Genomic DNA, 14,943 nt, shown 5'->3' with positions numbered 1-14,943 from the left:
GATGGGAGAATCTCCTTTGACTCAAAATTGAACTCGCATCAATATAGATCATTCAAGTATGGGCCATGCTATGAACATCATCTCTCACGTGTCATGCAAAGCCCTACAGTACACACATTAACATTTGATTAATTATTTGACCATATTGCCTTTCCTTAAAAACTATACCATATACATTGAGGTGGAGACTTCTTTGAGGGAGACTTCGAAATATGCATATATAGCTATTGACATTATATTTTCTGTAGTGTTCCTTAATTTGGAGGCGAAGTAGAGGTTAATTATGGGTAAGTTCAAAAGGGTTTGTGTCTTTTGTGGAAGTAATTCAGGGAACAGAAAGATATTCAGTGATGCAGCTCTTGATCTTGGCAGACAGCTGGTTCTTGTTCTCTCTTTCTCTTTTCTTTTTGCTTCTTTTCTCGTTTCTCTCTTGTATGTATCCATACGCCCACCACATGCTCAGGCGCAAAGACAAAGCTAGCTGATGAGTTAATTAATTTGCTTTCAATGGGAATTTTGCAGGTCGAAAGGAAGATGGATTTGGTCTATGGAGGTGGGAGTATTGGGTTAATGGGTTTGGTTTCTCAAACAGTTTATGACGGTGGACGTCATGTTCTTGGGTAAGATGACTAAGAGAAAGGATAAACTTACAGCGTTTTTTAGTGTTGAATATAACAAAAGTAGACTCCCTACGAATCCATGTGTTTTTTTGGATTTATTGGTTTTATGTATTCCTTTCAAGTCTCTTTCTACCGCAAACGCTTTCTTTTGCTGTTGTTTTCAAGCGTTTGAAAACTGGCAGCAGGCTGATTCATCAGCATGCAGTAATCATATCTTTTGTTCATTGTATCAATTTTGTTTATTTCTGGGTAGACCTGGACCACGCTAACTTGTTTGAAAGCAGCTTGTTAGTACGCATCTATGCATCATATTTTATAATTAATATCCCAATATCTTATGGTTCTTTTTTTGGTTAATTTTGCTGTAGAGTAATCCCTACAGCTCTTGTCTCAGTTGAGGTATGAAATGAACACACCCACTCTCTCTCGCTCAATTCTCTCTCTTCTAGGATGCTGATGCTTTGATTTCAGATATCAGGCCATGCAGTAGGAGAAGTGTTGGTTGTATCCGATATGCATGAAAGAAAAGCAGAGATGGCTCGTCGAGCTGATGCTTTTATTGCACTTCCTGGTAAGCATCCCGGCCAGAACCCAGAGCCCACGCAATTTGAAGTACACACGAGTGTAAGGATTTTACCTTAATGTCACTGCTACAGTGTTTATGAATCTTAATTTTGTTTACTAAGGGGGCTATGGGACAATGGAGGAGTTGCTGGAGATGATAACTTGGTCTCAGCTAGGCATCCATCACAAACCTGTAAGTATACATATAATATCTCAGCTTCTCCTCCATTAATTTTCTTCTTCTTTTCTTATTCTTTATGCATGTCCAGATTGTAAAGATCAATCCTATAAAAGTGACCCGAGAACATTTCTCTATGTCCAATATTGTACAATACTGGCTAGTTAAGACCTTCAAAAGTTCCCTAGACAGCAAAACAAAAGTAGAGAACTGAGAGAGCTATAGATATGTCAATATTAATAATAATAAAATCTAAGCTATGGCATCAATTCCTAAAAGAGAGCGGCCTAGAATATGATTTACAATTCTATTTTCATTTTATTAAAAGAATATATATGATATCAACACATTGTGAGGAATGAATACATATATCTTCGCCCACTTGAATTGAACAACACCACTGATGTAAAGGCTTTCAAACTTTATATATCACGCTTAAAATTCTAATGATATATCAACTTCTTCAATCACAAAATCAAGATTTACGATCAGTTATTACATATATATGCTGGCCGACATACATTTCATCTATCTCATATACCCACTTTTTTCCCCTCAAAATTCAAATCCAACTCTTCCAAATGGATGTCTAATGATTTACTTAAGATATCTCAATGTTTTGCTTCGCATCTAGAGTGTAAAGTTAAGAAAGAGTTGCTTCCAACTGAGGACATAGGAGAAGATCAAAGAATTGGTTAATATAGTATAATATTTAGCAATATCCCCATCAAGCTAACTGCCTCTGGACATCTTTTATTTATTAATATTTTTCATCTCTATGACTATTAGGAGGGAAGAAGTCAATGATAATCTACTTAAAATCATTTCTTTTAGTCTTTTCAATTTTCACTATACCGTTCAGCTTGATTGTTTGTTTTTTTTTTATATATATATATATGTGATTTGGATGGCACAATGAAAAATAACGTTCTCTAATCTTATAAATTTCATTTCTCTCATTTTAGATTTAAAATTCAAGATCTCTCAATTAAAATCTCAAATTTTTAATTATTGAGATATTTGTAAGAAATAATTTTTCACGACATTTGAAATATTAAATAAATTGTTATTGCAATGTTCTCTTAACGGCCAAAACACTCATATATAGTATCTTAAAATTTATAATACCTTTAAACATAACATTATATATCATTGTGCAAACAAAATTTTACTTAGCCATTTTTCTTGCATATTATTTAACTAGCAGTTCTTCTTCTTATTATTATTTTTTATTATAATTATTATTAGTTTGGTTGATGAAATATGTATAATTAGTTTATCAGAAGTATTCACCCTTAAAAAACTTAACACTACGTGGCTATGTAGGATTGATTGTTCCCATGGAGCTAGCTTTCTTCTATTGCAGATTGAGATTATAGCTATTTGACAACAATTATTAGCGATCGTTGCACCATGCTGTTTATGATAAGCAATCATGCATGTACTCCTAATTTGGAACATTTGCTAGATCCTTTAAAGACATTTCGTACGTAATTTTCCAAGAAGTAGTAATTCCATTATTTTGATCAAGTGTACATATGATGATTTTCTCTTTAGTTGATTAGGCTGCTTCATTCACATGTCTGAGTGAGTGTTTTGTTTTTGGCCTTGATAGTTCATGTATGTTGAAGGTTAATGCTTATCAAAACCAAGTATCGGATCATATGACGAGTTACATAGAGTGGGACAGATTAACATTCATTAGAAGACATACATTGGGGTTCCAAGTTTACACAGTCCCAAACAAGTGGAAAAGGAATTGGCTTAATTTGGCAGATTCTTTCAATGTGTTCTGATCTTGGTAGTAAAGTAAGCACGTTGATTTGGAAAACCATAAACATCTAATCCCCTTTCCAACTCTTTCAATCAACAGTTGGACTTCTTAAATCATGAGGCCCTCCAACTTGAGAGCCATCTAATTTTAGTGATGGGATGGCCATGAAATCGACTCAACACCCATTGTTAGGCCTTTGCATAGACCCTAAACTTTTTTCCCTGGAATGCATCTAGCTAGTAGGAAATAGTTTTAATGTTTGTGGTCATGTGTCATGACAGCAATCATATCTCGTGCATTGTATTTGTATGGGTCCTAAAGAAAATTAAAAGCACATTAGACTTTCTTTATTTTTTGAGAAAACGAGTTAAAATGAAAAAGAATATTGACTTTCTTGGTTGATGACCCGTTGGTGACATCTTAGAAGCTCCAAATCTTATGCTTCCTATCATCTCTTTAGAAATCTACATTTAAAAAAAAAAAAAAAGAGGAAAATCCTTTAATTACATGTACTTTATCAAAATCAGGATTTCTTCTCATCATCAAATCTTAAATTGAAAATGATCATCAGGTAGGTCTGTTGAACGTTGATGGGTATTATGATTGCTTGCTGGGGTTGTTTGACAAAGGAGTGGAAGAGGGATTTATCAAGCCTTGTGCAAGGAACATTGTGATATCCGCAAAGAATGCTGAAGACCTCATTCAGAAGATGGAGGTACTCTATTACTACTATTTAAAACCCTAAAGCAATCGTAAAAATATACACACCACCCTTTATATTCATCATTCTACACACACACACACACACTTGATCAATGAGTTATCTCTTGTCTTGACATCAGAATTAAAATTCATTAATAAATATTATAAATTTTTTATAAGGTGACAAGCGCTAATAATATATATATATATGTGATCAGTTTAGTTCAATTTTTTGTTTTAGTTTGTCTATTATTTCTTCCATAAATGTATTATATATTTGATATAATATTGCAAGTTATTTGATTCTGAATGTAATTTTTTTGTACAATTTGTAATTACCCTCATTAAAAAATAATAATAATAAAAAAAAACGTAAGAAGGAGTACGATGGGTACTTGATCCTTGGTTCTCTACCCGAATCTCACTTCACTTTTCTCACTTGAGCTAAAGTCAATTGACAATGTACACATATTTATTGTTTGACAATCACCTAATCCGACTCGGAATTTGTAGGTTCTGATATTTTTCCTACTATTTAGAACAACGACACTAAATAGGGTTATAGGGTAATTAATTAAAAATAAAATAAATTAAAGAATGGAAACAGTCAAATTGGTGGACACCTTTGATTAATATCATACGAGGATTCAACATATCGACAGGCTGTCATGCAAACATCTCCTTTGAAATTTCCCATATATTGCAAACGCTGTTTTCAATCATTTTCATAACACATGATGCAGGAGTATGTGCCCGAGCGAGACCGAGTGGCGCCAAGTCAAAGCTGGGGCAAACACTGCACTAATGATATGAATCGGTAGCGGTATGCTTCGTTTGGGCATCTTAAGAGGAAAAACACTTTCTTTTCGTTGTCGTACTTGCAATATTATCTTTACATAGGTGTCTGTGCTTGAGTAGTTGGCAATTGTACGGTCGAGGTTGGGTCAAATTACCTCAGGTTTTAAAGAAATTGAATAATTTTAATTTTGGATTATTTCAAATTCATCATCTCATTTTCGGTTTAAATCATTTTAGTTTGATATTTAGATTAATTTTTCAAAATTTAAATCCAATTGGGTTCGGACAGATTAGTTGGATTTAGTTTACTTATTCAAAATTATTAAGGTTTGGGTCATTTTGGGTTCGAGTCATCTTCGGATTTAAGGTGAACATGTTCAGATTATAAAAGTTTTATATATAATGCTTTTAAAAAGTTCCAGAATTATTCTAAAAAAGTTTTTATATTTTATCTTTGTATTTTTAGTTTAAGTCAAATAGACATTTATAACTAATAGTTAAATAATAATCAAATAGTTAAAATGTCACATGTCATTTTATATCCATATGACATTAATATAGAAAGTGAAAAATATCACATAATTATATCATTATATTACATCAGCATGTTATGTCAATCATCTATTATAATACGTCAGTATGCCACGTTAGTGCCAAGTGTCATAAAGATGACAAAAGGTATTTTGAATAGTAATAATTAATCAATCATTAATCATAAAGATTTATTTAGCACAAAGTAAAAATAAAAAAACTTATTGAATGCAAAAATAAAAATTTATTTAAAGTTCATGAAATATTTTCAAATTTAAATCAAATTTGTCTAACACTAGCTTTGAAACATAATTGAAAATGAAGAGCAAATTTTTCATAAAATGGTCCACAAATGATTGTTAACATTTAACAAATATTCAAACTTCGATAACCATATATTTTTGAGAAAACTACTTTTACAAGAAGGAGCATGACAGCATAACATCAAGAAACAATGGGAGAAAATCCTCAATAATATTGTTTTGCTACTTTCTCAAAAGAAATGTTGGCATTCGAAGTATTTGGGTCGAAATTTAAAGGCCCAAAGTTTGTTGCGCTTTGTCAAAGTATAAGATATTTCAGATTTCAAATAGTGTCAGCCAAGCTAGCTAATATGTGTGAGTCAGGTATGAAATTCAACCATACATACCGACCAGCTACAAATGATTAAGACCTAATTAAATCCTACCTAAATCTGGCAATTTAAAATGAGATACATAATAAAAATTTTTGGTTTGGTAATTTATTTAAATATGAACTTCAATTACGTAATGTATCTTGGTTTGTCATATCTATAATTGACATGTTAAAATGAATTTATGTAATAATCTCTCAAAAATATAACCATGATATTAATGGAAAAATGTGAATCCATTTATACTCATATGAAATTATATAATGCCATCAAAGTGAGGTTTTAACAGCAAGCAGTTTTGATAATTATGACTAAAAATGCAAGATAGCAGGCAATATAAGGAATAAGGGATGCAACATGTGGATGAAGTACAATGGCGTTGCCAATAGGATTGTTGTCCATAGAGATGTTAAATAGGCTGAGCAGCAGCCCGTAGGCCCTGCTTATTGCCACAGTACAGGTTGTGCACATGAAAAATGTTAGGTCGGCGCAGCCCATTAACATTGCAAAAGGAACAAAACGATACACAAATCATAATATTGTGAATACTACTTAAAAACACATTACAATCCTGAGGTATGTCACTAGTGAGGTTTTCATGCAGCTCATCCTTTACTCCACGATCACACTCAAGCAAAGCTCCAGCTTAAGCAGCTAGACTAACAAGTTGAACTCAATTCAAGGTTTGTAATACAAATTAAAGTGAATATCGAATTTTTATAAAGTAAATTATATAAATAAAATATGTTTCATCGCAAGTTCTGTGTAATAAAAGTTTTAGACAAAATATGATCCAAGTCCTCCCAAGTTTTAAACAATAGCATCGCAAAAGTACTAGTTACCTTCCCTATATACTCTTTTCTAATATAGACAAGTACAAATCAAATATAACCCAAGAACTTTGGGTAAGGATGACAGCTGATAACAACTTCTGGAAAGCACTGCTAGTCCCAACTCCCAAATAGACAGAAGACATCAAGGTGTTTCTGGTTGTACTTGGTTGACAACATAAAGTAGCTTGATTTGTCTTTTGATATGTAATATCATAAAAGGTCAAGGGATTTAACTTTTGCAAAATTTGGGAGCATCCAAATGGAAATCTTACCGTCCAACACCAGCATTTAGACCCTGCAGCCAATTGTTCCATCTAAATACATTGGTGCACATGCTTGAATGCAACTGTGGGGCATTAATACAAGTGACAAGTAAAACATCCAACAGTGAACACCAAGCAAAATAAGTTGATGTTCTATTATAACATTGGTTCATCACTGTTCGCAGAAATTCCTGCTGACAAAGGAAAATGCAGCAAGAAGCCAACAAAAACTCAAGGGTCTCATGCAACAACTAGTGAAGACAGTGAAAGGCATGATGATGCACACAACTCCTATGTTCTAAAAATTCTTGGAATCACATCTCATGAATTTGAATTGGTCATTAAAGCATATAGACTTCCTTCGCTCTTGCCTTACAAGGTACAAGAGATAAGAATAATATTCATTTACAAAAAGAGAAAAAGAAAAAATTCAACAGTATTAGGACAGAATAAACTCCACTATAAGTTGAATATACCACTACTAGATATATAGGGTTTTCAGAATGAACAGAAATTGCCAACATTAACAATAATAAAATAACAAAAAAACACCAAGCCTGAACTAATCTCGACAATTACATTTTGTAACAGAATCAAGAAAGTTTAAGAAATAACATGAAAGTTGAGAAAAACAACAGAAGGGCTAATTCCCGACCTGTTCAGCATGTATTAATTCCATCCTTGCAATCTTTGGTCAAATTATAAAAGGTTTCTACACGTGTCTTCGACCTGTAAAGTACCTCAGTATCCACAGCAACTCTCATGTATCCATCAAACTCAACTGGTTTTCCACCATTCAACAGCCCTGTCTCATTGTACCACTCACTTGTGTTACTCCATAATTCCTTGTAATCATCGAGCAAATGGACCTTGTACTGAGACCTCAATTTATCAAAGTAATTATAGAATGGCTCATTTGTTGCTATGTACAGATTCCTCCAAGGCTGAATTATTTCTTTAAGCTTCATGAGAAGAGCATCAGGAGATGTATCAGAATCCAAATGTGGCCACAGCTCTTTATTCTGTGCTTTTTCCCCTCGAACCACATGCACAGCATCAAAATCCCAGTCCATTTGTCCACTGATTTCAGTCACTATATTCATCAATCTTTTTGATTTCCATAAAGCATGCCATGGCCTCTGAACGTACTTAGCTGCTTGCCCCTCACATACCCTGTACCAATAGTTTTCAGGCTCTGGAGCATCAAACTGCCTCCAAAGGATTGTGCTCTTATCTTTCTTAAGTTGCATTGGTGTGACTTTATATGTTGTTACCTTCTTGACTGGCACTTTTCTTTTATGGCCTCTATCCCATTTCTTCCAATCTCTCAAGAATTCACTCTCCTCAACGATGGAAGCCACCTCCTTAAGATGCTCAAAATCAAAATAAAACCTAAAATCTTTTCCCTCCTCATCCTTATTGCTTGGATTGTAAGTTGCCGACAAACATATGCTCAAATCCATCACAAATGTCCTATTCAAGTACATAGCCTCTCCTAAACCACAGAGGAAACTCCACAAATAATGATTCATTCCCTTGCAGTAGTCCCCTCCCCGTGCATAATACAAATACTTCCCCTTTCTAAAGTTCATTTCCGAACCCAGAGTTGGAATAGTATCATTTATCTCTTCATCACGTATCAGTGGTGCTAGCTTGGGATTCCCACCACTCCTTGTGGTGTTAGGTCTATTCCTAGGCCTCCGAGCGTTAATGCCCGAATGCCAGCCATTTGCATGCACCACTTTATAGGTACAATTCTCCGCAATCCCAAACCTGAACCTTCTAAAGTCCCTATACTTTCTCCACGACTTTTCTTTCTTGTTCCTAAACCTCCAAGCCACATCACACTCATCCGGTTTCGACCCAATGACCGGAGTTTGATACTCCAGAAACACGATAAACTTGAAAGTTTTCAAATTAAACTTCTCGACCGCGAGTAAAACGCGTGGATCCGAACAATTCACAACCTTTACCTCCTCACAATCTGATTTTAAGCTCATATTCGAGATTTTCTCTTCAGACTTCTCGATCACGGTTTCAGTGATGGGATTGACTGCCAAAGCAGGGGGCACGGCGGGAGCTGGCACAGCAAGTAAATCCTCACCGGTTTTGAGGATGGAGTTGTCATTCTTGAAAGTGGCATTTTCGGTTTGAGTGAAGAGTTTGGTTAAGGCTGGAGCTGACTCCAGCCATGGATCTGGTGGTTGATAGGTGATCGCGATAACCGTAAATATTAGCACTGAGAAAACAAAAACTGAGAAACACAGGTTGCTGATAAGTTTTATCAGATTTTGTCCAATTGGCTCAGTGCTGAACTCTGATTCCTTCATGGGTTTCTGTTTTATATGAAAACCCAAACGCAAAAACTAATCAGATCTCCAGATGAACCAACTTTAATAATAGAAAATGAAAAAACTAATCTGATTGCTTCATGGGTTTTGTTTATTTTCGAAAATCCAACAGCAACAACTAATCAGATCTTGATGACAGTATAGAAATGAAAGATAGAAAGGAAAGAGCTCAAGATTTGGATAACACTTACATGTGAATGTTAAATGGGCTCTATTTTTCTGGAAACCAACAAGCTATAGAAGTAACCAGATCCTGGATTTGAACAAGAAAAGCAGCGCTTTGACGACAGAGAAAATGAGAGAGGAATGGAAGCGACGAGAGAGAAAGAGAAAGGAGATCCGGAGAGTTGATTTTGCGATAAACTAAAAAGAAATGTGAAAACAGAATAGTAAGTAATACTACAAAACTTATTCTGAGTTTGGTGTGGGTTTGTTCGCTTTGCCAAAGGCTTTGGCTAGAAGCAAAGAAGAGGCGCTGAATGAAAGGCAAGGCAGGGCAGGGCTGGGCAGGGCAGGGTGAGTTGTTTACACTTCACTTTCACTCTAAAATTGTAGTGAACAGCGGCGGTGCCATGTCAGCATCAACGGATTTAGACGTCCCACCTGTTCACTCGCTTGCTACTAAAATTAAATCTACTAGGGTGGTGCCCCGCTTCGCGTGGGTGTCAAATTTTTTATTAAAAATAATTTAAAATTACATAATATTACAAATAAAAATAATAATAATTAAAGAGAAATAATTTGAAATTTAAAAATACTATAAATAATAGTTATAATGATAATTTAAAGATAATTATTTTAAAATTTTTAAAATATTTTATCTTCTCTTATTAGGTAAAATTTTTTATTTAAATAATTTTTTTTGAAAACATTTGATCTTATAGATCTTAATATATGCTAATGTTGATATAATCATATTTTGTTAATTACATGATTCTAATAGTGAAATCAAATTCATATTGAGAAAATATAATATTTTAAAAATAATTATTGATAAGCTACATAATTGATACAATAAAATTATTAAAATAAAATGAATATTTTTTAAAAGTCAAAATAAAATGAATATTAATTATACTTGTTAAATTTTTTTTAGTTGTAATGATGAAATATTCTTAATGATCTTTAATTTTAATTAATACTTTTTTATCTCATGCTTTTAAAATTATTTAAAACTAATCTACCTCGTGATTCTTATCATGTCTCATTAAAAATTAAAAATTTGTTTTACATCAAATTTGGATGAAATCCACCAAAAAAATTTATTTTTATATTATATTTTATAAAAATATATATTTCTTAATACATCGAAGCATTGTTAGCTTCAATTCCCTGTAAACCAAAACACCATCACTTAATGTGGGAAAAACTGCTTCTAAAGCTAAAGAGAAAAAATCCCCTATTAACAATCCTAATGCAATCGGCCCCACAAAAACCATCTTAAAATTCTTTTTAAGAGCCTGTTTGGCCTGACTTTTTTCTAACTTAAAAAATATTATGAAGCTCTTACAAAAAATAATAGCTTTTAAAATTAAGCTAAAGTTGTTTGGTAAATTTCTTTTCATAAATTTTTTTTATAAATTATAATTTTTATTAAAATTATCATAGAAGGTATTTCTTTTTTCTTTTGAAAGAGTAATATTGTAATTATTTTTAATAAATGAGGATATTTTTGAAACAAAAATAAAAATTCTTTTATATTTTTTAAAAGAAGAGAAAAAAAAAGCTCCTATTTGGAGCTTTTTCTTAAGCTCTTTTTCTAAAAATTTTGTTTTTTTAAAAAAAAGCTACTTTTTTTTAAGAGCTTTTCACAAAATCATGTTTGGCTTGTCTTTTGCTTTTAAGAGGTAGATAAGCTGAAAAAAAATTAGGCCAAACACGCACTAAATCAACTATTTAAAATTAACCACATGTCAATAGAAGAAGCCATAAACGTGGCCAAGTGTGGAAGCCCTTTTGGGGTTTCCTTTTACTTATGTTATAGATTTTCTCGGAAGACTTTATTAGAACACGGGGATGCACAAATTAAGTAAAGGCTTTGAGATTATTAAGTATGCAAAAGTATTATACAACAAAATTCATTAATTGATTATATTTTGTATCCACGAAATCAATTTACTTAACATTCATAGATGAAAGAACAACATATTTATGTAATTTGAATTGTAAAAAAACTTATTGGGGCCTCGTATGTTTTTTGTTCCATGTACATTTTTTCTTGTGTCTTTTAAGCATTCACAGCCTTTGATAGGGATGTCAACGGGTAAGGTACCTGTTAATTTCGAGGTACCCGAACCCTAACCTTATTAAAAATGTCACGACCTGAAACTCCCCATTGAGCCCGTGACAACCGTCGCGAGGCCTCGACAAACATTCTTCACCTCGAATGTCGATCGAAACCTCGCAAGACTCTCGTATTAGCTTTCGCACTTCCTCGGTGAGCAATGGTTATCAAATATCAAAATTCGAAGGATTACAAATCATTTCCAAATTAGAACATAACATATTGTTTTCTAGCTCACTGCGGCATTTTCGTCATTTTTGTCGAAAATCTCGAAACTTGCTAAAAATGTAGTAGATAAGCAGAAAATATATATTTAATGATTTAAAAACAAATTAAGTATCTAAAACGTTCATTTGAAATGAAAATTTGACCATTTGAATATAATAAAAATATTCAATAAAATAAATTATTTTCTTATAAAATAATTTTCATAAAACTATCAGTACATAATTCTTATAGCGTAAAAGTTAATTATATTCATATATACTATAAAGCAAATAACCAAAGCATAAAATTTCTTTTACAGTGACACGTGGGCCCACATCTAACCAAAATGCATCGGAAGCTGAAAACCTACAGCTTTTACCGATTCGAGTCCAAATGAAGGTCCTTGTCAAAGTCAATTAACTATGGAATTCCCCAAGCCTGAAATATGAGGAAATAAGGATGGTGAGATTATAAAATCCTAGTGAGTAAATAGATACCATCTAAACTATCTAAAGTCGAGTAAATGGAGACAATTGAAGTAAGTTATCATATTGTAATTTCATTACCTTTCAACTCATTTCAACCAAATAAAATCAATCCATATAAATTGAGTAATCAACTTGGCTTATGAATTTCTTAAAACTTTGGCTCGTGCCAAAACTTATACTCAGTGATACCTTGCGCAGGGCATCCAATCGAGTCCGCCAAAGTTGTTAAAATTTTTGTATACACTTAAAATATATTTTCAGTTTGAGAAAAATACAGCCGTTCCTTGGCGTTGGTTGAGTTCCCCTTCACGTGGTGGTTTGGTGTGAAGTGAACCCTAAGCTTTACCCTAGGAGATACCTACGCGCCTCTCCGTTCGAGGTAAGAATATAATGGAGTTTACCGTGCCCCTCTAATAGGCTGGTCCACGGAACCCCCTCTGTAGTGAATAATTAATATATACTCCACCAATCAATAAAATTCATTCTAGCATGACATGACAATTTATCGCAACCTAGCCTCTCAAGGCTGAATACTCAGTACAAATAATTCTAACACCAAAATCAATTTAGCCAATCATGCTCATATATTGTCATAAGCCATTAAATTTAAAACCATAAATTTACAACACAGGCAGGCAGTCTCCAATTACTCTATTTTCAAAACCAGTATTCGATTTTTTCAGAAAATTTATAAAATCATTTTATAAAATCGTAATTTCTCCTAAAACATAGCAATTTACCATTTAAACTCATTTTCCATAAAATCACACAATTGTATAAAACTACTCTAGATAATTAAGACGATAATAAGTTCACTCACAGTTCTAGGAGTCGATGTACTCCTAATCTCAGTCTCCAAGCACAATCTCTGTACTTTTACCAGTGTACTTTGCTCACCACCTATCTACAATGTACAATACATAATTCACCACATCAATGCTTGACCATTATAAAATCAATTCAAGCTCGGTATATATGCATGATATGATATACAACTTATCCGACTACCGCTTAAATGCAATGCTGACCTAATTGGGCCTATTATCTCTAATTTAACTCCAAATCAATTTTTCTCACTTTCTACACTCCAATTATACTTAAATTACCTTAGTGACCTGAATGAGATTCAATTTATCAGTCTCGGTAGCAAATTATGAAAAATACCCCTAGTGGGTAAAAATTCATATTTTTGCTTCGAAAATTCCCATTATTTTTCTAGGCTCATAATTCATCATTATTCATCATAATTCCTCAAATAAACATCAAGATCAGTAGCCAATATTCCCCTACAAAATTTGGCCAAAAATGGTAACAGAGGAAAATAAATTCTTTTCTTGTTGTTTTGTTCCTAAATATGCTAAACTAACTAAAAACACTAACAGAGTCTAAAATCAAATTATTCCAACAACAATTCCTCTTCCATACCCATTTTTCAGAATTGAATTCATCATGATAACTCAATATTCAATCATGGAAATCAAGAACAAAAGTATGGGTAAGCTAGGTATCAAGGAGAATTAAAGAAATTCTAACTTACCTAGCTTGTTTCATTGATTTCTTCACTTTTTCTTTAAATTTTCACCTAGGTTTTCTTGTTTTTCCTTTTGTTCTTCCTTTGTTCTTGTTGCTGGTTGCCTAGGCCGAATATGGTGAGAGAATTGGGGATTTCATGGGCTGATTTCTATAGAAAATAATAAAATAATCAAGCATGCCATGTGTCACATACTTATTGGTCCAATTTTTTAACTTTTTGACTTTTTCTTCTTAATTTTCCACCAAAAATATTCTGGAATTTATCCAATCCTACCACAATTAAAATCCCTTAGTCTTGACAAGTGTTGGGGAGAAAAATTTACCGATTTGCCCTCGGGATGAAAAAATTACGATTTTGCCCCTATACTCTGAATTATACCAGAATTAAAATTTTTTACTTCTAAACCTCAAATCATACTCCAATAAGTCAAATTATACTCCAATGAGTCAAATGGGGCCAAAAAAGTTTTTTCTAAAATTTTCATTTTGTCCCCAAGTGGCAAATGATCATTTTGTCCCTAGATAGCGAAAATTTCAGTTTGACTCCAAATTGATCATCGAACTCTGAATCACCATATTAAACCATTCTAGGACTTTAAAATTCTTAATTTCATTGTAAATTCTCTATTTGATCTAGTTCAAGGCTTAAATCAACTTTGTTGTACTTCTAGGTATAATACCGACTTTTGTAAATTTTTCGAGACTTTTCTAGCATGCAAACATGCTATCCATCACATGTATGTCATGACAAATATTTTTATAGAGTCGGGCTTGTCATCTTCTCCCCCACTTGGATCAACCATATGATCTTTCTTCATGACTGATTTCGACATCAGGTTAAATATTAATATTTTAATATTATTTCATTAATAAATTATTATTTTATTTTAAAAATTTTATCTTGTCTCCTTGGTATCCAAAATACCTTATTATGCCTCACTTGACTTTCGAATCGCCTTTTATCTCACAAATTCTCCTCCGATAAAATTATTATTATTGTATTGTTATTTTCTCATTTGCGGAATATTTTATCCTAAACTACTCCTTTCATCTTTTATCACTTTTAAACATTTTAATTGACCTTAATTTGTATTCGATCAACTTTATTTATCACCATATCAAAGTATAGGGTATTTCAATCTCCCCCACTTAAATAGAATTCGTCCTCGAATTCCCGTCGATG

The 14,943-nt window shown here is 32.9% G+C and overlaps 2 protein-coding genes across 2 annotated transcripts; one reads left to right on the top strand and one right to left on the bottom strand.

Moving 5' to 3' along the window:
• On the top strand, positions 184-4,852 carry LOC18589577 (cytokinin riboside 5'-monophosphate phosphoribohydrolase LOG8). Its single transcript, XM_007014610.2, has 7 exons — positions 184-379; positions 523-620; positions 989-1,019; positions 1,092-1,191; positions 1,307-1,377; positions 3,708-3,851; positions 4,582-4,852. The coding sequence occupies exons 1-7, from the start codon at positions 284-286 to the stop codon at positions 4,657-4,659; spliced, it is 618 nt and encodes a 205-aa protein (XP_007014672.1). The 5' UTR covers positions 184-283; the 3' UTR covers positions 4,660-4,852.
• On the bottom strand, positions 7,219-9,749 carry LOC18589576. Its single transcript, XM_018128305.1, has 2 exons — positions 9,440-9,749; positions 7,219-9,233 (listed from the first exon to the last, which is right to left on the bottom strand). The coding sequence occupies exon 2, from the start codon at positions 9,225-9,227 to the stop codon at positions 7,557-7,559; it is 1,671 nt and encodes a 556-aa protein (XP_017983794.1). The 5' UTR covers positions 9,228-9,233; positions 9,440-9,749; the 3' UTR covers positions 7,219-7,556.

This window comes from Theobroma cacao, chromosome 9 (genome assembly GCF_000208745.1).
Source record: "Theobroma cacao cultivar B97-61/B2 chromosome 9, Criollo_cocoa_genome_V2, whole genome shotgun sequence".
Taxonomy (NCBI): domain Eukaryota; kingdom Viridiplantae; phylum Streptophyta; class Magnoliopsida; order Malvales; family Malvaceae; genus Theobroma; species Theobroma cacao.
The sequence above is the reverse complement of the archived record's forward strand: the minus strand, read 5'-3'. Positions and strand labels throughout refer to the sequence as shown.